We start from the raw sequence: 22,107 nt of genomic DNA, 5'->3' as shown, positions 1-22,107 counted from the left end.
ACTAGAAGGGAACAGAAATGACACACACTGCATGTTTTACACAACTGAGATTTGTGGAGACGTGATTTCTGCCCATTCCATTTTTCACTGCCTTACTGTACGCTAGTATTTATGATCTGATTAAAGCATTTTTCATCCCAGTCAATAATTTGTGTGCCCACATGCACTGGAGGGGAAAAAAAAAACTGATCGGAATTTTCCTGTCACTACTCCTCTAGGTTAGAATTTCACAAATTATTTTTATCTGTGGTCTACTTTAGCTATGTTTTAAATATCACACAGAGCATCAATTCCCCAAGTTCCAAATTATCATCTCAAAAAAAAAATGACTAAAATTAGTGTGAAAGTTGGCAATGCTTTTGAAGCAGTATGAACAAATGGTTTTGCCACATTTGCACATATTACTCTTTGAGCAGAACTTTTTCTCTTTGTCATTGTCCTTCACACCTTAAGCTGTGCACACTGTGTTTTTTTTGTTTGTTTGTTTGTTTTTTACTGTCCTCACCTGGTTCATGCAGTTGCTGACAAAGCAGCCTATCTCCAGAGTCTGAACTCTGCTGACCTGCTCAAAGCCCTCTGCTACCCCAGGGTCAAGGTCGGCAACGAGTTCGTCACCAAAGGCCAGACTGTGCAGCAGGTAAGTGAACGGCCTCAATGAATCACACACATCCCCAGCCTTCTCAACACGTCTTTAGTAACGCCAACAATCATTACTCTGTCCACGAAGGTATACAACGCAGTGGGTGCCCTGGCCAAGGCCGTCTATGAGAAGATGTTCCTGTGGATGGTCACCCGCATCAACCAGCAGCTGGACACCAAGCAGCCCAGACAGTACTTCATCGGGGTCCTGGACATCGCCGGCTTTGAGATCTTTGATGTGAGTTGTTGGAATAAGCGGCCCTGTTAAGGCCCCTCCGCTTCGTGTCTGCTCTGCCGAATTCCCCCTGGGTTTCCCAAACTCACTTGAGCTCTTTGGTGTTTGCAACGCCCTAGTTCAACAGCCTGGAGCAGCTGTGCATCAACTTCACCAACGAGAAGCTGCAACAGTTCTTCAACCACCACATGTTCGTGCTGGAGCAGGAGGAGTACAAGAAGGAGGGCATCGAGTGGGAGTTCATCGACTTTGGGATGGACCTGGCTGCCTGCATCGAGCTCATCGAGAAGGTTCGTATGACTTTTCAAGCCTTCGGTATGTGAAAAACAAACTGTCCACCTCCTCATGCTGAATGAACTGCAATCCCAATTCTCAAAGAACCAGCAGCTGTGTTTTATGACATTCCTGGGCACAGTGACCAGGTGCATGGTGCATCACAAGCAACATATTAAGGAGTAGTTTTTCATAGAAAAATGATTGCAATACATACACATCCATAGACACAAGGATTCACATTTCTCCCTCTTTTCACTTCCTTCTCCCTCACTTTTGTTCCTATGTGATCTCTTGGGTATGGGTGACAGGAATGAAATCACAGCTAGTCCTGTGAGTACGGTCATTGATCCTGGCTGTCCCATGATGGTGTGCCATGCATGAATCATCCTTCACGGGTATCAAGGCAGGATATGTCAAGGTGTCTTATAGGCTGGGAGAGCAGTTTTTCAGTTGTTGCAGTCAGTAAGACCATGTGGACTGCTGAATAAACAGCCTTACCTGGAAGGGGAGCCCTAAATTCCCCTTTATCAAAGAGTTGGGGCAATGATTCTATCAGTTGTGTGTATACTAAAACCCAACAAGCAATCATTAAGCACTTTCGAATGTGCACTGGGCACTCACCACGTGCCTAGGGAGGCCCACACAGTACATGGTTACATGTGAACACTAGCCTGAGCAGACGAAAGGGAAAAGTAAGTACAACCGCCATCTATGACAACTTCACACACTCAGTCAAAATTCATCAAAATATGAAAGAGGAGGGGGTAATATCAGCTTGGGTCTACCCAACTGGAGGAAAATAACTTTAATTTGGTGATACAGTATCTTTGCTATTCACAAAAACTGTGTGGTACTCAGTTCATGGAACATCAAAATAGGTTTGGGGAGACAATTTGTGACTGCACATCATCAACATTGAATTTTCTATCAGTCGTTCATATCAAACTTGCCACTGAAAGGAGTCGATCTGCTTACAAAGCAAAACCTAATTATCATCACTCAACTCCACAGAGTGGGGAACATAGCACAGAGTACAGAGAGTTCTAATGATACAACATGAGATGCACTTTTCTCCTGGGAACGGACCATTTTTAATCATTAGCTGTAATTTCTCTTCTCTTCATACTTTCATCATGTCTAGAGTTGAGGTGAAGGAAATTACACTGTCAGTAGGGAAGAAAGTATTTAGATAGATACATATATGGGATAAAGAATTCAGCTTTGAAATGGTAGTTTTCGAATTTAATTTTATACTCTGAACATAAAGTTTGCCAAATGGCACAGATGGGCTTTTTTTTTTTTTTTTAATTGAGTCTTTCTAGCAAATATATTTCCCATATGTCCTTGATACAGGACTGTTTCACATTTCAGTAGCAGAGGAGAGGCAGCAAAGTAGAACCATGCCTATTGAATTTCTTATCACCTGAACTCTTATTCTGGAACATGTTCAGGTTTCCACCAAGTCCATAAACTATTAGAGCACACTTTTCTGAGGGACTCATATTATCATCCCTTTTTTCCTACTCTCAGCCTATGGGCATCTTCTCCATCCTGGAGGAGGAGTGCATGTTCCCCAAGGCCACGGACACCTCCTTCAAGAACAAGCTGTACGAACAGCATCTTGGCAAGTCCAACAACTTCCAGAAGCCCAAGCCTGCCAAAGGCAAGGCCGAGGCCCACTTCTCGCTGGTGCACTACGCCGGCACCGTGGACTACAACATTGCCGGCTGGCTGGACAAGAACAAGGACCCGCTGAACGAGACCGTGGTTGGGCTGTACCAGAAGTCCGCAATGAAGACTCTGGCTCTCCTCTTTGCCGGGGGACAAAGTGCTGAAGCAGGTTGTTAATATCACTAATATGTTCCTAGAGTCACAAAACAGAAATATACTTTTTATCAGAGACTGATATAGTTATCTCAAAACCTAACATGAAAATACTGGCCAATATGGACTTAATGATAGGAAGTATATTTAGTGAGTCTTACGATCATAGGCTTTCAGAGCTAAAACTGACACTATGGATCATTTTGTCCATGGCCTCATTTCACCCATGAGGAAACAGAGACTCAAAGGTTAAGTGACGTGCTCAAGATCATACAGCTTATTTCAATTATTTTGATAGTATCGGTTCCTTAAAGGATCCAGCTAAGCTGGAGATGAAGAAATCCTTTGTCAAGGCACTAGTGCTTAAGGAATGCAAGTTGTGTTCTCCTAAGTCCCCTAAGACCAGATGTGCAAGCAGAGGTAGAGAAACACAAGCAAACAGGAAGCAGGACTTGCCTGCAGGTTAGCAGAGGCTCACCTCCCTGGCACCATGCATGCAACTTTGCCTCTTCTCTGGGGGATGTGTGCACTAAGGCAGCATTACTCCTCTGTCTTCTGGCACTCCCCCTCTGCTGATTTGGAGGAGAGGGGTCCTACCTCTTCCCCACATCTACCCTTTTCATCCACAGTTCTTTTACTGTTGCTGTTGTTGTTTTCCTGAATACCTATAATGTGAGCCAATGCATCTATTTCCCTAATCCAGAGCTGAAGGAGGAAAGATACAGAGGGAAGATGAGGGATGATACAAGTGAATGAGTGCACATTTAAATTCCAGAGGGAATCTTGGGAGTCCTTATACCTATGGATAGTACAAATTAAATAGTTTTAATTCTTTTATATTATTTTTCAGAAAGTGGCGGTGGAAAAAAAGGTGGCAAAAAGAAGGGTTCTTCTTTCCAGACAGTGTCAGCGCTTTTTAGGGTACAGTATATTCTTGAATGCCAAAAAAAACTACTTCTGTGACAAATTAAATTATCGTAACTTAAAAAAACTTTTTTAAAAGAAATCTATAGTGAAACAGAAAAAAGGTAATGTTGTACAAAGGAAAATGAAAAATGTGTTAGGAAAAATTGAACAAAAATAAAACCTGCAGTGTGAGTTCAAACCTTACAATATATGAAACATCTCCCCTCAAAGCTCCAAATCTAAAAGATCTAGCGTTGAACAAATTTCACATGAAATCAAACCCTCTCTGGAAGCAACTACTGTACTCAGTTACATTGACTTTATTCATGAAATGGAGCCCATTAACTACAGATCCTTGACAGGGAGTCTCACGTAAATGCAACAAAAAAAGATTTTAAAACTTTCCCTATGGTTCTCAGGAGAATTTGAACAAGCTGATGACCAACCTGAGGAGCACTCACCCCCACTTTGTACGCTGCATCATCCCCAATGAAACCAAAACTCCCGGTAAGACTCTTCTGACATCCAAGTAAGACTCCAGTGTGACTTCACTATTCTATAGACATACAGACAACACGTTTGTTTGCTTGTTTGTTTATTTGTTTGTTTGTTTGTAAGGGGCCATGGAGCATGAACTTGTCCTGCACCAGCTGAGGTGTAACGGAGTGCTGGAAGGCATCCGCATCTGCAGGAAGGGATTCCCCAGCAGAATCCTTTATGCAGACTTCAAACAGAGGTTTGTATCTCATTTTTTTCTCCCTTTCAATGTGCTAGTCCAGATCATTATTGCCATGCAATTCAAACATCTTTTAACTTTTCCCTGAAAACCGAAATTCTGGGGTGCCTGGGTGGCTCAGTCGGTTATGCATCTGACTCTTGGTTTTGGCTCAGGTCATGATCTCATAGTTTGTGGGATCAACACCTGTGTCAGGGTCCATGCTGACAGTGCAGAGCCTGCTTGGGATTCTCTCTCCCCATCTCTCTCTGCCCCTCCCCTGCTCATGCTCGCTCTCTCTTTCTCTCTCAAAAGAAATAAATAAGCATTTTTTTAAAAAGAAAACTGAAATGCAATTATCAGAAAGAATGAAGGCTTGGTTTATATTATACTGTTTTTAAACATATTTTCCCAAGGTTTATCTAAAGCACTGCTTGATTATTTTAATGGAATTTTTTCCTCAAAACTCACTCTATCATTTTTTCAATGATAGTTACGATAAGTTTTGGTAGGAAAAACAAACTTTCATATTCTTTAAATTCTGATAGATACAAGGTTCTAAATGCAAGTGCTATCCCAGAGGGTCAGTTCATTGATAGTAAGAAGGCTTCTGAGAAACTTCTGGGGTCTATTGACATCGACCACACCCAGTACAAATTCGGTCATACCAAGGTACCAATCTACCTAAATCTCTATCATAATTTCATCACCTTGGGACTTTCTCTTGAGTGGAAATGACATATCTCACTTGTTCTTTGGCCAGGTTTTCTTTAAAGCTGGCCTGTTGGGAACTCTAGAGGAGATGCGAGATGAAAAGCTGGCCCAACTCATCACACGCACCCAGGCTGTGTGCAGAGGGTACCTGATGAGAGTAGAATTCAAGAAGATGATGGAGAGGAGGTAAGGGACCTCGTTCTCCACATTTTCATCGTTGAATCCGATGCAGTCATTACTTCTGTTGAGTGCCAGTCACTGCCCACATTCTTCTTCATTTCCATATTTGTTCTTCCTACAGAGAGTCCATCTTCTGCATCCAGTACAACGTCCGCGCCTTCATGAACGTCAAGCACTGGCCCTGGATGAAGCTGTATTTCAAGATCAAGCCCCTCCTCAAGAGCGCCGAGACCGAGAAGGAGATGGCCAACATGAAGGAAGAATTTGAGAAGACCAAGGAAGAGCTGGCGAAGTCAGAGGCAAAAAGGAAAGAACTTGAGGAGAAGATGGTAGCTCTGATGCAAGAGAAAAATGACTTACAGCTTCAAGTTCAATCTGTGAGCATTAGTCCCTGCACAGCTCAGCCACTTCTTATCCTCCAAACACTGTATAAGTAGATATGAAACATTTTTAGTTTAAGGTTTATAAATCAATGGTTTCCACTAAAATATGTGTTGTCATTGTTCATCTTTCAAAAATATTAAGACTCAGACCTGAAGAAGCAATAGACATGAAGTCACAAATTACGCTGCATATGTTCATATGTACATCCATATGTAGTATGGAAATCAGAGAGCAAAGTCATAAAGCTATCCAAAGATGTTTTCCTTCCTTTATAGAACCTTCTCTTAGATGAGACTGTTGTTTCCTTAGGGAATACATTGTGCATAAAATAGAAGTTATGCTGTTCTTACCAGGGTGAGGAAAAGGTTAAATTAATGAACCCCTCAAACCTGAGAAAACCGAGTCCAAGAATTAATAACTGACCCTTCCAAAGCAGCACAAGTGCAGATTTGGCCAAAGGGCTAGTTTTCCCGATTTGGTCTTCCACACATGGATATCTGGAGGAAAACTGTTACTATACTTAATCAGTGGATTAAAATTACTAACATTTTGTCTACTGGACTTTTAAAAGTTGGCATATGTATTGACCAAACTGGTTGAGTCACTAAAGTATCCACCTTTTAATAAATTATTGTGTCTTTGCAGATATAGCTTATACAAATGGAAGTGTTTAATTTCCCCCATTAGGAAGCAGATGGCTTGGCTGACGCAGAGGAAAGATGCGACCAGCTGATTAAAACCAAAATCCAGCTGGAGGCCAAGATCAAGGAGGTGACTGAGAGAGCTGAGGATGAGGAGGAGATCAATGCCGAGCTGACGGCCAAGAAGAGGAAACTGGAGGACGAGTGTTCAGAGCTCAAGAAAGACATCGATGACCTTGAGCTGACCCTGGCCAAGGTTGAAAAGGAGAAACATGCCACAGAGAACAAGGTACAATCATGATCCATTTTAGAGTGTTTAAAAGTACTAGCTTGTTACAGAAATACTTTAACTAAAAGTTTAATCTTAAAACCAATGAATATGAAAGAAAAGTACCATCACATATATGTCATCTTCACCATTTCTATCTAATTACCTTGACCCTTACCTCCCATATTTTTCAGCTATGGAGGCCTGGGTTAGCTTCTCGTCTCCATTTTCCATCTTAGGCTGGCACTGTCCTAAGCTATTACCATATTTTTTGTCAAGATGACGGGATGTCATTAACATTCTATAATCTGTTCAAATCTAAGGTGAAAAACCTCACAGAAGAGATGGCAGGCCTGGACGAAACCATCGCTAAGCTGACCAAGGAGAAGAAGGCCCTCCAGGAGGCCCACCAGCAGACCCTGGATGACCTACAGGCAGAAGAGGACAAGGTCAACACGCTGACCAAAGCTAAGACCAAGCTCGAGCAGCAAGTAGATGATGTAAGTGTGAAAAACACAGTATTTCCTCTTAGGATAAAACAAACAGTTGTGACATATGCCTTTCTCTGTGGGTTTGAAAACAATCATTAAAATTCCCATGCTATTTGGTGCATCTTTTAAAACTCTCCTGTGCATCTTTGGTGGCCAGTAACATATGGTTCAGTGCCTCAGGACTGAAATAAATAAAATACACTATAAATTTAGCTTGAAGGGTCTCTGGAACAAGAAAAGAAACTCCGCATGGACCTAGAAAGAGCCAAGAGGAAACTGGAGGGAGACCTAAAACTGGCCCAGGAGTCCACAATGGATGTCGAAAATGACAAACAGCAACTCGATGAAAAACTTAAAAAGTGAGCATGATATAGTTAAATTGTAATCTGCTTGTTGTCTGTCAATTCATCTGTCAATTCAGGCCAAATATATGTTTTAAAGATCTCCAAAATATTACTTTGGAGTACACATAAAAAAACAAATAATGGCATCTTTGACTTTTTATTAAATGAAAATGGTACAGTATTGACTTGTAAAACGTGTACTACTCATGTCCTCAACACAGCAGCATAAAGATATTCCACCATATGTGGCAGAGAGGACTGGTAAGAGAACTGACAGAGCTTATTTGCTGCTCCTCTGACAGGAAAGAGTTTGAAATGAGCAATCTGCAAAGCAAGATTGAAGACGAGCAGGCCCTCGCCATGCAGCTGCAGAAGAAGATCAAGGAGCTACAGGTGAGTCACAACCTCCACCTCGTCCACATTATCACAGGAATCAAACTGCCACGAGTTGCCATTAATGTTGGTGTGTCACCCTCAGGCCCGCATCGAGGAGCTGGAGGAGGAAATCGAGGCAGAGCGGGCCTCCCGGGCCAAAGCAGAGAAGCAGCGTTCGGACCTCTCCCGCGAACTGGAGGAGATCAGCGAGCGGCTGGAAGAAGCCGGCGGGGCCACTTCCGCCCAGATCGAGATGAACAAGAAGCGGGAGGCCGAGTTCCAGAAGATGCGCAGGGACCTGGAGGAGGCCACCCTGCAGCACGAAGCCACGGCGGCCACCCTGAGGAAGAAGCACGCGGACAGCGTGGCCGAGCTGGGGGAGCAGATAGACAACCTACAGAGGGTCAAGCAGAAGCTGGAGAAGGAGAAGAGCGAATTGAAGATGGAGATTGACGACCTGGCCAGTAACATGGAGACCGTCTCCAAGGCCAAGGTTTTTATTAACTTGTCTCCTTTTCATTTTATACAGTTTATATATGACTATATCCAATCTAACTGTACGAACTTTCAATGTTATCTCATTTTACGCCTGTTAGGCATCACTCTATTGAAATGAATCACTTCAGTGTTCCTATCTTATTTGTAGAAACCACTTTAAATATTGTCACTATGACCACGAAAGAATGTAATTACAGGAAAAAAAATTTTCTCTAAAAACCATACTCTACAGGATACAGAATTTAAGTGATGTTCATATTTTCCAAAAGGAAATGACCTAATTTTCATAATCATATGTGTATTCATTTAGCCCAAATTATGTGCCTCTACATCCAAGGCACCATGCAGGGCTTTGGAGTAGATAGAAAAGTACATAAAACTCAGCTCCTTTCCACAAGTAGTTCTCTCCAAATCCAGACTCACAAATAAAAGCGTCTGCTCTTCCCGTTGCCTACTTCCCACCACAGGGAAACCTCGAGAAAATGTGCCACACACTGGAGGACCAGCTCAGTGAAGTGAAAACGAAGGAAGAGGAGCAACAGCGCCTCATCAACGAGCTGTCGGCCCAGAAGGCGCGCCTACACACAGAGTCAGGTCAGCAGGTGCACGGCCGGTGCACACAGAGGCCAAGAATGGAAGGCGGGCCTCCACTTGTGAGCGCCCACCGGATGCCCATCACTTCTCAGGCCACATGTGTCCAGTATCACTGATTTGTCATCCCTTCTCCTTTTTACTGGGAGATGGTAAAAAGTATGGTTCTAAGCTATAACTGGAAGAAAATTAAGCCCTGGACTGAGATATTTGTTGTCGTGGCATTACTAAAAAAAAATAATAATCTATTCATATATATATATATCTCCATCCTGAAATATCAAAGAAAGCTCACATTAAAAAAAGAAAGAAAGAAATAACACCTTCTCAACCATATCAAAGTTCTTGAGTTATTCTTTTCATCATGGAATAAGAGTTCTGATGTTACAGCAGTCTGTAAACTAGTCGGCACCTAGACAACAGAACTAAAGCTCTCATGTTTTGTCTTTCCCAGGTGAATTTTCACGACAGCTGGATGAGAAAGAGGCTCTGGTGTCTCAGCTATCACGAGGCAAACAAGCATTTACACAACAGATTGAGGAGTTAAAGAGGCAGCTGGAAGAGGAGTCTAAGGTGAGAATTTTCAGCTGAGATTTCCAATCCCTCGAACTTTGCAGCAAGACATACAACTGAGCTTCACTTAGAGAATATCAATGATCAGAACATAAACTTACAATGCACATTTTCTGGTTGGTTCAGGCCAAGAATGCGCTGGCCCACGCCCTGCAATCAGCCCGCCATGACTGTGACCTGCTGCGGGAACAGTATGAGGAGGAGCAGGAAGCCAAGGCTGAACTGCAGAGGTCAATGTCCAAGGCCAACAGCGAGGTGGCCCAGTGGAGGACCAAATACGAGACAGACGCCATCCAGCGCACAGAGGAGCTGGAGGAGGCCAAGTACGGGGTCTTAATGATGGGGACAGAAAGAGAAGTTTAAAAACAGTGAAGATAAAATAATGAAAGAAACAATATTCCAGACATGAAGATAGGTGAAAAATACCAGCCTATCTGATTACAGAGTGGTGGAAACCACCATTTTCTCTTTATAAACTGGTACATGTCCACTGAAGAAAGGGCCAAGACCACAGCCTTCCCCACAATCTCGTTTACTACAAAAATATCTTAAATTTCTTTCTAACAAAATGAACCAAAAATTATCAGCATATCCTTTACGAATTGAGTAGAATTTCCTTCAATATAAGAAAAAATGGAGACACTGAGGCTGTCTGATACATTATTATGAATATTATAATTAGCAATAATCAGTTTATCCCTACCTGGAGTATTTAGAAGTTCAGAATGAGACTATCATACTCTGTCATTATTTAACAACCAGTATCAATAAACTTATTCATTAATTATGTACAGTTTTAATGGAATAAAACTCATGGGAGTTACACATGGAAAGGCAATAATCATTATGTTCCCAGTGAAGGAAACTTCTCTATATTGGATATAGCTTGGTAGTTGTTAGAATTAAGCAGAATGAAGGGGTTTGGCAAGCATTTCCAGAGGGAGCACTCCAGATAAGAGCATAGGCTGGGGGAGGTTGTGAGTTAAGGGGGCTGGTGAAGGAAGGTATTTGGGGAAAATGTGATTATGGAATAATATTTATTGTCTGGGGCTTCAGACCCAGAACATTAGTTATTAATCATATGCCCTCAGACATGTCACTTTGGGCCCCAGTTTCATTCATAAAGAGGACCATGTTAACACGTTTTACGATGCTATTCAGCACTAGCATCTTTGAAGACATGCCTCCTGTTCACGGCTGCCACTTCGTCACCCTCTCACACCCTCACCTTGCTCCCTCAGCTGAAGCGCTTACTCATTCTTCATCTCTCTCCCACATGCACACACACATTACCATCACCATGCACACAAAAAGGCCTGGCTCAGGAGTATGTTTGGCAACCCCAGAGATAAAGAGTAGACTTCACTAGGGAGAATTAAAGAGACAAAATGGGTACTGAGAAGACATTTTAGGAAACCTTAACAATTTGTGGACACAGGAGCAAAAAATTCTTGGGGAAAACATGCTTTCCTAGTCAGCAGCTTTATTAAGTTCACTGTGGTGGCTTCAACTCTGCTCTCGGTCACCCGCACTGACCAACGTTTCAGGAAGAAGCTGGCCCAGCGGCTGCAGGATGCGGAGGAACAGGTGGAGGCCGTGAATTCCAAATGTGCCTCTCTGGAAAAGACAAAGCAGCGGCTCCAGAACGAAGTGGAGGACCTCATGATCGACGTGGAGAGAACAAATGCGGCCTGTGTGGCCCTGGACAAGAAGCAGAGGAACTTCGACAAGGTGGCCCACAATGACCAGCTTCTTGGGGGAAAGTAGCCTGACTCTTGATTACAGAGGCTTAGTTCTGATGTACTTCCAGGTCCTGGCAGAGTGGAAACAGAAGCATGAGGAGACTCAGGCTGAACTTGAGGTCTCCCAGAAGGAGTCCCGCTCTCTCAGCACTGAGCTGTTCAAGGTCAAGAATGCCTACGAGGAATCCCTGGATCACCTGGAAACCCTGAGGCGAGAGAACAAGAACTTGCAGCGTGAGTCTTTGTAATCCTTCTCCTTCCAAAATGGCAGGGAGGCATCTTTTCAAGTTTTCATTTTTCTCAACTGAATTTGGTGTTTTACTGTGAACCTACAGAGGAGATTTCTGACCTGACGGAGCAGATTGCGGAGGGGGGAAAGCATATCCACGAACTGGAGAAAGTAAAGAAACAAATAGATCAAGAGAAGAGTGAACTACAGGCTGCCCTGGAAGAAGCAGAGGTACATGTTTCGTTTGCTCACTTATGCCTTATAAATAAATGGAAAAATTAACAGCAACTGAGATCTGTCATGTGGTAAAGCTGCAGGGGATAACTCCTTAATTCAGTGAGAAATACTGAATTTCCTTGGGAATGCAGAACAGGCTAAATTAAGATGTATGAAAGTTTGTGCATTTTTTAACGCCTTCAAGAAATCATCATAATGTGCAGAACAAACAACAACAAGCTCTTCAGGTATCAATTGGGAAACATAATCAAAAAGACGTGACACCCACTGACCTCCCCTGTCCTTGGAATGTGGGTTCCGCTTGCCTTTCCTGCTCCCAGGGGTTGCTCCACAAACAGCCTTGAGACAGTGGTGTGGTGTTGAGAACACCTAGACGGTACACGTGACTAAATCCACTGATGGCCTCTTTGTAAACTTTTAAAATTTTGTGGGCAGAGGCACGATTCATTCGGCTTCCTGCCGTTCAAGACAAGCCTCTTACCCAAGTCACTTTGCTATTATTAAATAGCCACTACCAAGCTGGAGTGGCCTGCCTCTTTCTTTGGTCTCTCCCTGCCCTCCCAAGGGCCAGTTGCAGATTATACCTGGGAAGATCCTGAGGGGGTTGAGAACCAAGAGTAACCTAAATGTTGCTTTTTAAAAAGGGATCTCTTGAGCACGAAGAAGGCAAAATCCTTCGCATCCAGCTAGAGTTAAACCAGGTGAAATCTGAGATTGATCGGAAAATTGCTGAGAAAGATGAAGAAATCGATCAGCTAAAGAGGAACCATCTCAGAGTGGTGGAGTCAATGCAGAGCACCCTGGATGCTGAGATCAGGAGCAGGAACGATGCCCTGCGGATCAAGAAGAAGATGGAGGGAGACCTCAATGAAATGGAAATCCAGCTGAACCACGCTAACCGCCAGGCTGCAGAGGCAATAAAGAATCTTAGAAACACACAAGGAATACTGAAGGTACACTGGGATAAACACACATTGTGTCATGCAGTCAAGGTGTAACTGTGCAATTTATATGCCGTAAACCTAAATAATATGGTAATCAGTTGAAAATTTACACTGCTGAAACATACACAGCTGAAAAATAGCTTGCTTCTGGAAAAGTCAAAGAAAAGTTCACTTTGTCAGCTGAAGACGCTGCACAAATCACTTTATAGGAACCTCATTTGTATAATGTATATAAGTATATACACATATTTTTAAAATACACATATCTACACTTGTTTAATATATGTAAAACAACATCATTAGACTAGCTCATCTCCGAGGATGCTTTCTTGATCCAAAATTTTGTAGCTTTGGCCATGGTATTTTTTTATGATTCACCATTTAAAATATAACATCATGTTCTTTTGAGTAGATCTGCTACCCTAGGCTACAGAGAATGTCATTAAAGGGAAATGTCATTCTCATTTTTTCTCTCTAACCATACTCTAAGTTATTAAGAACAAGGTGTGTCGATGACCCGAAGTTTGTATTCACTTTCATCGGAACATGAGTAAGAGTCTTTGCCTCTTTCTGTGCAGGACACTCAGCTACATCTGGATGATGCCGTCAGAGGCCAGGAGGACCTGAAGGAGCAGCTGGCCATGGTGGAGCGCAGGGCCAACCTGCTGCAGGCTGAGATCGAGGAGCTGCGGGTGACCCTGGAGCAGACGGAGAGGAGCAGGAGGGTGGCCGAGCAGGAGCTCCTGGATGCCAGTGAGCGTGTGCAACTCCTGCACACCCAGGTGAGGTTCAGGACTATGGCTGAGCAAAGGCACTTCCTGAAGTTGAAGACAATCTGAGGGGATAAGCTTGTTTTTAAGTAAGGAGTAACCCTGGCCAGGGTCCTTCGTGAAGTTCTGGAGAATGCACATTACTAAGACATACTGGGAAGGGGGGGCAGGCCTAGCCAGCTCACAAGTGTATTTGTAGGCTGCCATAATCATGCTGATTAGAAAAAATTTAGGGTTCTAGAAACTTTCGTAAGGAAAGCACAAAAGGCCATCTGCTAATAACCATACATATGACATTAGTGGCCATCTTGTCTTTTGCAACTCTAAGCTGCAAATAGATAAGCAAATAAAATAGAGGAGAAAGAATAAGCCACCAAGAAATTTTGTGTGTCCCGGACGCACATAAAAGCTAACTACATGAAATATAGAAAGAAGCTCTTAAGTTCAAATTCACAGAGGCCATCATTACTGCTAGTCAGCATTTGTTGTTTATAATGGATGTGCTAAATAAATGGTGGTAGAGCCTCATGATGGCTAATAAGGAGCCGTTACAGTATGCATTTACTGCCATGGAAAGATGTTCACAATATACTAAGTGAAAACAGCAACTTAAACATAATATATAAAGCATGATCATTTTTGTAAAAAATATATAGGATAAACAAAAGTATTATCAATGCTTATCTCTGGGTAGGGAGAGTATAACAATTATTCTTTACCTCTTATTTTGCTAATTTATATGTTCTTTTTTGTAATAAACATATATTACTACATACTTTTTAAAAACTGCAATATAAGGAAATAGCCATCATGGAAACGTTACAATCACGTAGCACAAATAATTTTAAATTCAAATTAAAATGTAGTGTTTTTCATACTCATGCTTAGTATCCTTGAGTTGATTAAATACGTTTAAATACTATCAAGTTTTCCAAAACATAACAGATCCTTTGTTCATTTTTGTACCAATAATGATGCTATTTATGTACTTTAAATATGAAGCCAACCACATGTGAATAAACAACTAAAAATCAATAATCCATTTTCCATGAGCCACAGCACTTTACATTTTTTTTCCTGGCTCACAGTTGTGCTTCATGCTTACAGGCAGCCACTGTTAATTGTTGAACATCTTTGGCACCAAAAATCAAATTTTACCTTAGAATTTAAGAAAATATTCATTAAGAGAAGTATGGGTGAATAAGAAGAGAAGGCATAACTTAGAGTCAACTTTTCATTTGATTTTTATGCTGAAATTTTCTTGGATCACTAATTTTTGCCTGTATACACTAATAAAAATGATAGTATAAACAGAATATAATTAAATGTGCTTCCCCCCCTCCTTTTTCTTATTAATTTGAAACAGAACACCAGCCTGATCAACACCAAGAAGAAGCTGGAGACAGACATCTCCCAGATCCAGGGAGAGATGGAAGACATTGTCCAGGAAGCCCGCAACGCAGAAGAGAAGGCCAAGAAGGCCATCACTGATGTGAGCAGAGGGCAACACGGTGGTGCTCCAACTTGAATCGTGATGCGCCAGCCCAGCTCTCAACCGGTTTTGTTTCACTGCTAACAGGCGGCCATGATGGCCGAGGAGCTGAAGAAGGAGCAGGACACCAGCGCCCACCTGGAGCGGATGAAGAAGAACCTGGAGCAGACGGTGAAAGACCTTCAGCACCGTCTGGACGAGGCTGAGCAGCTGGCCCTGAAGGGCGGGAAGAAGCAGATCCAGAAACTGGAGGCCAGGGTGGGTGTCCATCAGTTCATTCAGTTCCTGACCTGTTCGTGCAGCCAGTTACAGCCAAATTGCTAAACGCCTTTTTTCTCTTCCAGGTGAGGGAGCTTGAAAATGAGGTAGAAACTGAACAGAAGCGCAATGTGGAGGCTGTCAAGGGTCTCCGCAAACATGAGAGAAGAGTAAAGGAACTCACTTACCAGGTGACCTGCCTTTCCATATTTCTCAGGCCCACTTGCTTTCAAGAAAGTGGAAATAATGTGTTGTTTTCAAATAACAACACTATTTGCTGCCTCTTACATTTCAGACGGAGGAGGACCGCAAAAATGTTCTCAGGCTGCAGGACTTGGTGGACAAATTACAAACCAAAGTTAAAGCTTACAAGAGACAAGCTGAAGAGGCCGTGAGTATCTGCGTAATGAGACAGAAAAGTCCAGAGCAGGTCCAGGCTTCGGGGAGTCTGAAGTTTATAGAATTTGAGTCTTTCTTTAAGGCAAAGAATATAAAATCAGGTCTGAAAATGAGTATTTGGAATGAAAACAAATTTACCACTAATTACTGGAGCCTTAGATTCAGGTTCATTTCTTCTGAGACCTCTTTAAGCAATTTTCCAGACATGTTAGTATAGAAATGCTTCTTGGTTACAACCTACTTCCCTATCTAGAACACTCTGCCACTCCCAGAAATCTCCAGCACTCACAGGGTCTGTGCAAATGAGGGCTCTGAAGTCTAAGCTCTGCTGAACAAACTTCACAATAAATCCATCAGAACATTTCCTTTTCATTTGGCTGCTTTCTCATCTTGTTATCTTTCTCATCCTGTTAAATTCAGAAACTTCCCTTAAGATTCTCTGCACCTAATAGTACCATTGTGTCTACTTTTTTTTTTAATTTATTTATTTATTATGAGAAAGAGAGCACAAGCAGCAGAGGGGGCAGAGAGAGACAGAATCCCAAGCACATAGGGCTCAATCCCACCAACTGTGAGATCATGACCTGAGCCGATATCAAGAGTCGGATGTTTAACAGATTGAGCTGCCCAGATGCCCCGACTGTGCCTACTTTTTCAAGTTTGTCTCATAGAATCAGATTCCCGCTACTTTGATCTCCTTGTTGACATTATAGCATCTTAAGTTTTCCAGGACACTCTTTCCAGTGAAAAAGCCCAAGCGGGGGGTTTGTTAAGCCCACTCATTCACAGAGGGGAGCATGTGGGATGCCCTACCCCCAGATAAGTACATGACCAAACAATAGAACCTTTTGTTTTCTCACTTATGAAGCAAATCCATCAGTAGCTGCTTCTAGAAGTAAAGAAGGCAATGAGAATCAGAAAATGTCAAATTTTCTTGTTCTCTCAAATGCATTTCTTTTCTCAGGAGGAACAATCCAATGTCAACCTCTCCAAATTCCGCAAGCTCCAGCACGAGCTGGAGGAGGCCGAGGAACGTGCTGACATTGCAGAGTCCCAGGTCAACAAGCTGCGGGTGAAGAGCCGGGAGGTCCACACAAAAATCATAAGTGAAGAGTAATTCATTCTTATGCTGAAAGGTGACCAAAGAAATGCACAAAATGTGAAGTTCTTTGTCACTGTCACATGTCACTGTAGCATTAAGGCAATAAAATCTGCAGAGAATTTTGCAATCTAAAAATATATGTCTCTGTTAATCACAAGTTCTGTAGAACTATCAGAACTAATTCATTTATTCTACATTTGTTAAGCGCTTACTGGGCAATCAAAGATGATGACAAAAATGAGTGTGGTCAGTGAACCAACTTGAATAGAAGGCAAATGAAATTCAGTTCCCCGAAAGGATACAAAGGCGCTCAGTGCACCCTCAAAACCATTCCCCCAATTTTACTAACTACCAAGTATGTGTCTGTACAGAAATGGGCACCACGGATATCACAATTGTCCCCCCCTTGCAGGAGATCAAGCCAGTAGGACAACAACAATTAACACAGCTCTTAAAAGATGAGTAGATGGTTATCGGGTGAAAGAGAAATGGAGCTGGTCATTCTAGGAAGAGAAAACGAGCATGAGATTTCAGAGTGGTTTAAGCATAGGCTCCATGAGCAAGGCCCTCACTCAGCAAGGCCTGACTATGAAGGGACCCGACTCGTGTGGCGCTGACGAATCAGGATATGCATCAACCTGGAGAAGTTTCATGAGGAGGAGAGTTGACACATTTCCGGTGAGGATGGAGTAGGAGAGGAAAGACCAGAGCCTGGAGAGACTGTTGAGGCTGCGGAAATGGTCCAGATTAGAGATGACAGGGATGGAAATGAACAAAAATGCAGAGTGCAAGCAGGCCTCCAATACTGGTCTAAAGAAAGGGCCGGAAGAGCAGTGAAGAAGTAACACAGTTTCATGGCATTCAAAACTCCCAGCTACTCTGTGATTACAGATTCTATTTCTTTTTAGGGGAGATTCTCTTCCTCTGAACCCCTCCAAGAAAACGGACAGAACTTCTTAGATAAATCCTCCTATTGACCTAATTTCTACATACAATTCTGCTTACCAAACCCAAAGAGCCTGATTTTTCTCAGTACCATGCATATTTTAAGGAAGAATCAGAAAGGGAATTTCCTATTAATATCAAAAAGAATGTGACTGAAATATACCATAGCCATTGCCAGAGTGGTCTTTTCTTTGGTACTTTTTTAAAGCTTGCAATTTGGCTTCACTGTGTAGCTATTTTAAAAAATAAGACAGTAGTGCTCACTTCGGCAGCACATATACTAAAAAATAAGATAGTAGAATCCCAATTTATTCATTTACAGTGGTGGATATCCCTTTCTAATGAGGCGGCTGCTTCAAGGAATCTCCTTCCCCAGTGTGGGAATCCTAATTAGTAATGAAAAGACTGCTTGCTTCATAAGAAGAGGATTTAAGAGGGGTGAAAAATAATTAATAAGGAATATTTGACTTAGGCCATGATGAAGACTAATGAAATAACCTGCCTAAGGTAAGCAGACATTTATTAGCAAATTTTAATTAAACTCTGTAGAGTTAACCTATTGACCTCGAAAGCCCAGGGCAATTGCTTTATTATTCTGTCTCCTAACTATTTAAATAATTGCTCATGTAGAGAATTGGGAGTGGATTTCATTATATATGGGTCAATTATCCGGGGGTCTCTGATTAAAACAGCAAGGATTTAAGAGTCACAGATACTCTGGTTAATATTCTTCCTCATCTTCCTCACAGATTAGATATTTACAGGCTAATTTCCTTATCTCTCACAACAAAAGCACACACGAAAATCCAGAAATGCTTATAACACCCTTGTCTTTCCTTTAAAAATTTTTTTTTTCAACGTTTATTTATTTTTGGGACAGAGAGAGACAGAGCATGAACGGGGGAGGGGCAGAGAGAGAGGGAGACACAGAATCGGAAACAGGCTCCAGGCTCCGAGCCATCAGCCCAGAGCCCGATGCGGGGCTCGAACTCACGGATCGCGAGATCGTGACCTGGCTGAAGTCGGACGCTTAACCGACTGCGCCACCCAGGCGCCCCTTGTCTTTCCTTTAAATGAAATGAGGGACCATTGAGACTTGGGAACTGTTCATAACCTACTGATGCTGGATTTGAGGACCCAAATGGGATGCATGCAGTGGGGAGGCAGGAGACCATCTCCGAGAACAACTCTGAATTAGGAACAAGGGAGGTAGTTTACATCAACTCCTCCCTGATGGCAACTCTAAGACTTCCTGTGATGGGGAGAAACAGACTGGAAGAAGATTATGGACTGCCACACAGGGCAACTGTCAGGTAACCCAACGGGTTAGATAAACCCACTTCAAGCGCATAAGCGGTTAACTAGGCAGACATAGCCATGCCCTAGCATTTTTGGTATCCAGCCAGGAATCATTACACTAAAAAAATCTCAGAATCTATAACAAGGCCAGATTCTTTCCTTCTCTATCTTCCGAGGACTTAAAGACCATGGTTACTTAAAGCAAATACTGGTACCACTGACATACTGATACTCGAAAATACCACGAAACCTTTTTTCCAACTCCATTCATAACCACACAGATAGCAAGAACAGAAGAAATCTCATGATCCCTCTCCATTACCTCCCCTTCTCTTTCATATCTAAATCTCCCACTATGAGACTGAAATCTTCAGCATCCCAAAAGATATGGACTTTTCTAACCTCCTATTACATTGGAAATGCACTAATCTCCACTAACACCTCAGCTGGAATTACTGGCTAATCAACTAAGAAAGCATCTAGAGAAAGAAACGTGCCTTGAAACATCAGGACTCTGGTATAGCCTGAATCAGAACCATCTGGAGGACACTCTAACCACCCAGATTAGGGATCCCCACCTCCTGAGCTTCTAACTCATTAGGTCGAAGGTGGGGCCCAAGAATTTGCATTTTTACCAAGTTTCCAGGTGATGCTGATGTGGCTAGTCCAGGATAATAGTCTGAAAACCACAGCTCTACATTATCACCAAAATTTTCCAAAAAGGAATTATACATGATATCTATAGTCCTGCATTTATACCTATAAATTCAGTCAAACCTCTCTGAGCCTCAGTTTCTTCATCTGTAAAATGAAAACACTGAGCTAAATAATCACTAAAATCCAATCGAAATGCCTTAGAGTCAAAGCTGGACAGCACCGTCAGTAATAATGGTACAATCATGGAGTGCCTAGGTGGCTCAGTCGGTTAAGCGTCTGACTTTGGCGCAGGTCATGATCTCACAGTTCGTGAATTCGAGCCCCGCATCTATATCCGTACTGACAGCTCAGAGCCTGGGGCCTGCTTCAGATTCTGTGTGTGTCTCTCTCTCTGCCCCTCCCCTGCTCATGCTCTCTCTCTCTCCCAAAAATAAACATTGAGATTTTTTCTAAAAAATCATGATATAATCACAGTACCTTACATTTGTGGGACTCTGATTTATTTGCAAAATGCTTCCACGTACAATTTGTCAGTTAATGGACACTCACGACTATGTGAGACAGACTCCTTTTGGAGACTGAGGTACAAAGAGAATCATGGTTTGTCAAAAGTTGTATAACTAATATATGATAAAGCCAGACTGAGATCTTCTAGCTCTTCATCCTGGGAAGTAATGCACGGCCCCGGACTTTCACCCTAGCTGATCAAGGGAAGATTCTGAGGACAGTCTTTGCCTAGAAACAAGGTCAGTAATCTGTCATTTCACTGGAGGAGAGAAGGCTCTCTGCTCTTTACCTGGACATCCACATAGCTTGCTCCTTCACAGCTGCAGGATTCTGGATTATTACACCTTAATCCAGAGGCCTTCCTTGGCTACTCAGTATCAAAAGGCAACCCTTTTTCCCCTCTCCCGCCAATTACACCTCTTATCCCCTTGATTTACTTTAAATCTGTCCATGCAACCACTTGACTATCTGACCACTTGACTACTTTTTTGGTATCTGTCTCCCTCTACTAAAATATAAGCTCCACATGGGCAGGATGTTTGTTTACTGTTCAGTGTCCAATGAGTAGAATACTGCCTGCCATGTAACAAGTGCTCAAGAAATATTTGTGGGACACATAATAATTTAATAAGAACTTAATCTGTGACACACACTGGGCTAGGTATTTTATATATACCATCCAAAAAAAAAAAAAATCCTAAAGCAAAGGATACTTTAATGCCTTTTTCTCAGTAATTGATTTTTAAAAAATCAGTAAGGATTTCCAGGATTTCTGTTTCCAGGAAAATGGAGTTGACCTAATTTCCCTATTCCTCCCACTAAGTACAACTAAAACCCCTGGACATTATATATCAAACTAACATAAAAGATTCTGAGTGGTGGAGAGAAGATGGACCAGGTAAGTTCCCTGCTTCATATGCCCGGACTTGGAGTTGAAAAAGAAGACAACACAAACACCGATGGGTGTAGACAAAAAGCCCCATAAAAAGCCTACTCTCTCCAGCCAAAGGACAAAATATGGACAGCCTACTAGCAAGGCTGGTTTAACATTCGAAGCTCATCATACTCACAGAATAAAAGTGAACATTATCTGATCATCTCAATGCATCACAGATGTGGTACAAGAATTTCATAATATTCAGCACACATTCATGATTAAAAACAGAAAAACTCTCAGCAAACTAGCAATAAAAGAGGACTTTCTCAACCTACATAACAGGCACCTATCAAAAAAAAACAAAACAAAAAAAAACAGCATAGCTAAAATATTATGTTTCATGATGAAACAGTGAAGACTTCCTACCTAAGACTGATCTAGCTAACCCTCTGGAGGTCCTAGTCAATGAAGTAAGACAAGAAAATACAAGACACAGATACTGAAAACAGAAAAAAAGGAGTAAAACTGTCCTTATTTGCAGATGACAAAATCATATGAATAATTAAATAAGTCTATAATAACAACTTAATCCAAGAAGTAAATTGAGCATGTGTCAAATTGTAAGGTCAGTATATAAAAATAAGCTTTATTTTTATATTAACATCAAACAATTGGAAAGTGAAATACTAAAAATGAATAGCATTTACAATAGCATCAAATAAATCACATAATATTTTAGGAATAAACTTAATTAAAAACTTGGAGGGAGTGGTGGCACCTGAGTGGCCACCTGGTTAAGCGTCCCACTTTGGCTCAGGTCATGATCTCATAGTTCATGAGTTCAAGCCCCGCACTGGGCTCTGTGCTGACAGCTCAGAGCCTGAAGCCTGCTTCGGATTCTGTGTCTCCCTCTCTCTCTGCCCCTTCCTCACTTACTCTCTGTCTCTCCCTCTCTTTCTCAAAAATAAATATTAAAAATTTTTTTTAATTTTTTA

The 22,107-nt window shown here is 42.0% G+C and overlaps 1 protein-coding gene and 1 long non-coding RNA gene across 3 annotated transcripts in view; one reads left to right on the top strand and one right to left on the bottom strand.

Moving 5' to 3' along the window:
* Positions 1-22,107, bottom strand: part of LOC123603019 — a 78,929-nt gene that overhangs the window by 7,058 nt on the left and 49,764 nt on the right. The window lies entirely within an intron of this gene.
* Positions 1-22,107, top strand: part of LOC123603011 (myosin-4) — a 67,076-nt gene that overhangs the window by 5,283 nt on the left and 39,686 nt on the right. The window contains exons 11-38 of the mRNA XM_045487381.1: positions 519-637; positions 728-877; positions 994-1,164; positions 2,681-2,990; positions 3,825-3,895; positions 4,300-4,387; positions 4,499-4,616; positions 5,144-5,267; positions 5,359-5,495; positions 5,611-5,866; positions 6,561-6,803; positions 7,106-7,282; positions 7,487-7,632; positions 7,920-8,010; positions 8,096-8,485; positions 8,958-9,084; positions 9,536-9,654; positions 9,781-9,977; positions 11,202-11,385; positions 11,465-11,630; positions 11,732-11,856; positions 12,507-12,815; positions 13,385-13,588; positions 14,943-15,068; positions 15,156-15,326; positions 15,413-15,517; positions 15,622-15,717; positions 16,690-16,846. Coding sequence (XP_045343337.1) covers positions 519-637; positions 728-877; positions 994-1,164; positions 2,681-2,990; positions 3,825-3,895; positions 4,300-4,387; positions 4,499-4,616; positions 5,144-5,267; positions 5,359-5,495; positions 5,611-5,866; positions 6,561-6,803; positions 7,106-7,282; positions 7,487-7,632; positions 7,920-8,010; positions 8,096-8,485; positions 8,958-9,084; positions 9,536-9,654; positions 9,781-9,977; positions 11,202-11,385; positions 11,465-11,630; positions 11,732-11,856; positions 12,507-12,815; positions 13,385-13,588; positions 14,943-15,068; positions 15,156-15,326; positions 15,413-15,517; positions 15,622-15,717; positions 16,690-16,842 — 4,673 coding nt within the window. The 3' untranslated portion in view covers positions 16,843-16,846. Of the gene's footprint in view, positions 1-518; positions 638-727; positions 878-993; positions 1,165-2,680; positions 2,991-3,824; positions 3,896-4,299; positions 4,388-4,498; positions 4,617-5,143; positions 5,268-5,358; positions 5,496-5,610; positions 5,867-6,560; positions 6,804-7,105; positions 7,283-7,486; positions 7,633-7,919; positions 8,011-8,095; positions 8,486-8,957; positions 9,085-9,535; positions 9,655-9,780; positions 9,978-11,201; positions 11,386-11,464; positions 11,631-11,731; positions 11,857-12,506; positions 12,816-13,384; positions 13,589-14,942; positions 15,069-15,155; positions 15,327-15,412; positions 15,518-15,621; positions 15,718-16,689 lie in introns of the transcript that reaches the window.

Source organism: Leopardus geoffroyi, chromosome E1 (genome assembly GCF_018350155.1).
Source record: "Leopardus geoffroyi isolate Oge1 chromosome E1, O.geoffroyi_Oge1_pat1.0, whole genome shotgun sequence".
NCBI lineage: Eukaryota > Metazoa > Chordata > Mammalia > Carnivora > Felidae > Leopardus > Leopardus geoffroyi.
The sequence above is the reverse complement of the archived record's forward strand: the minus strand, read 5'-3'. Positions and strand labels throughout refer to the sequence as shown.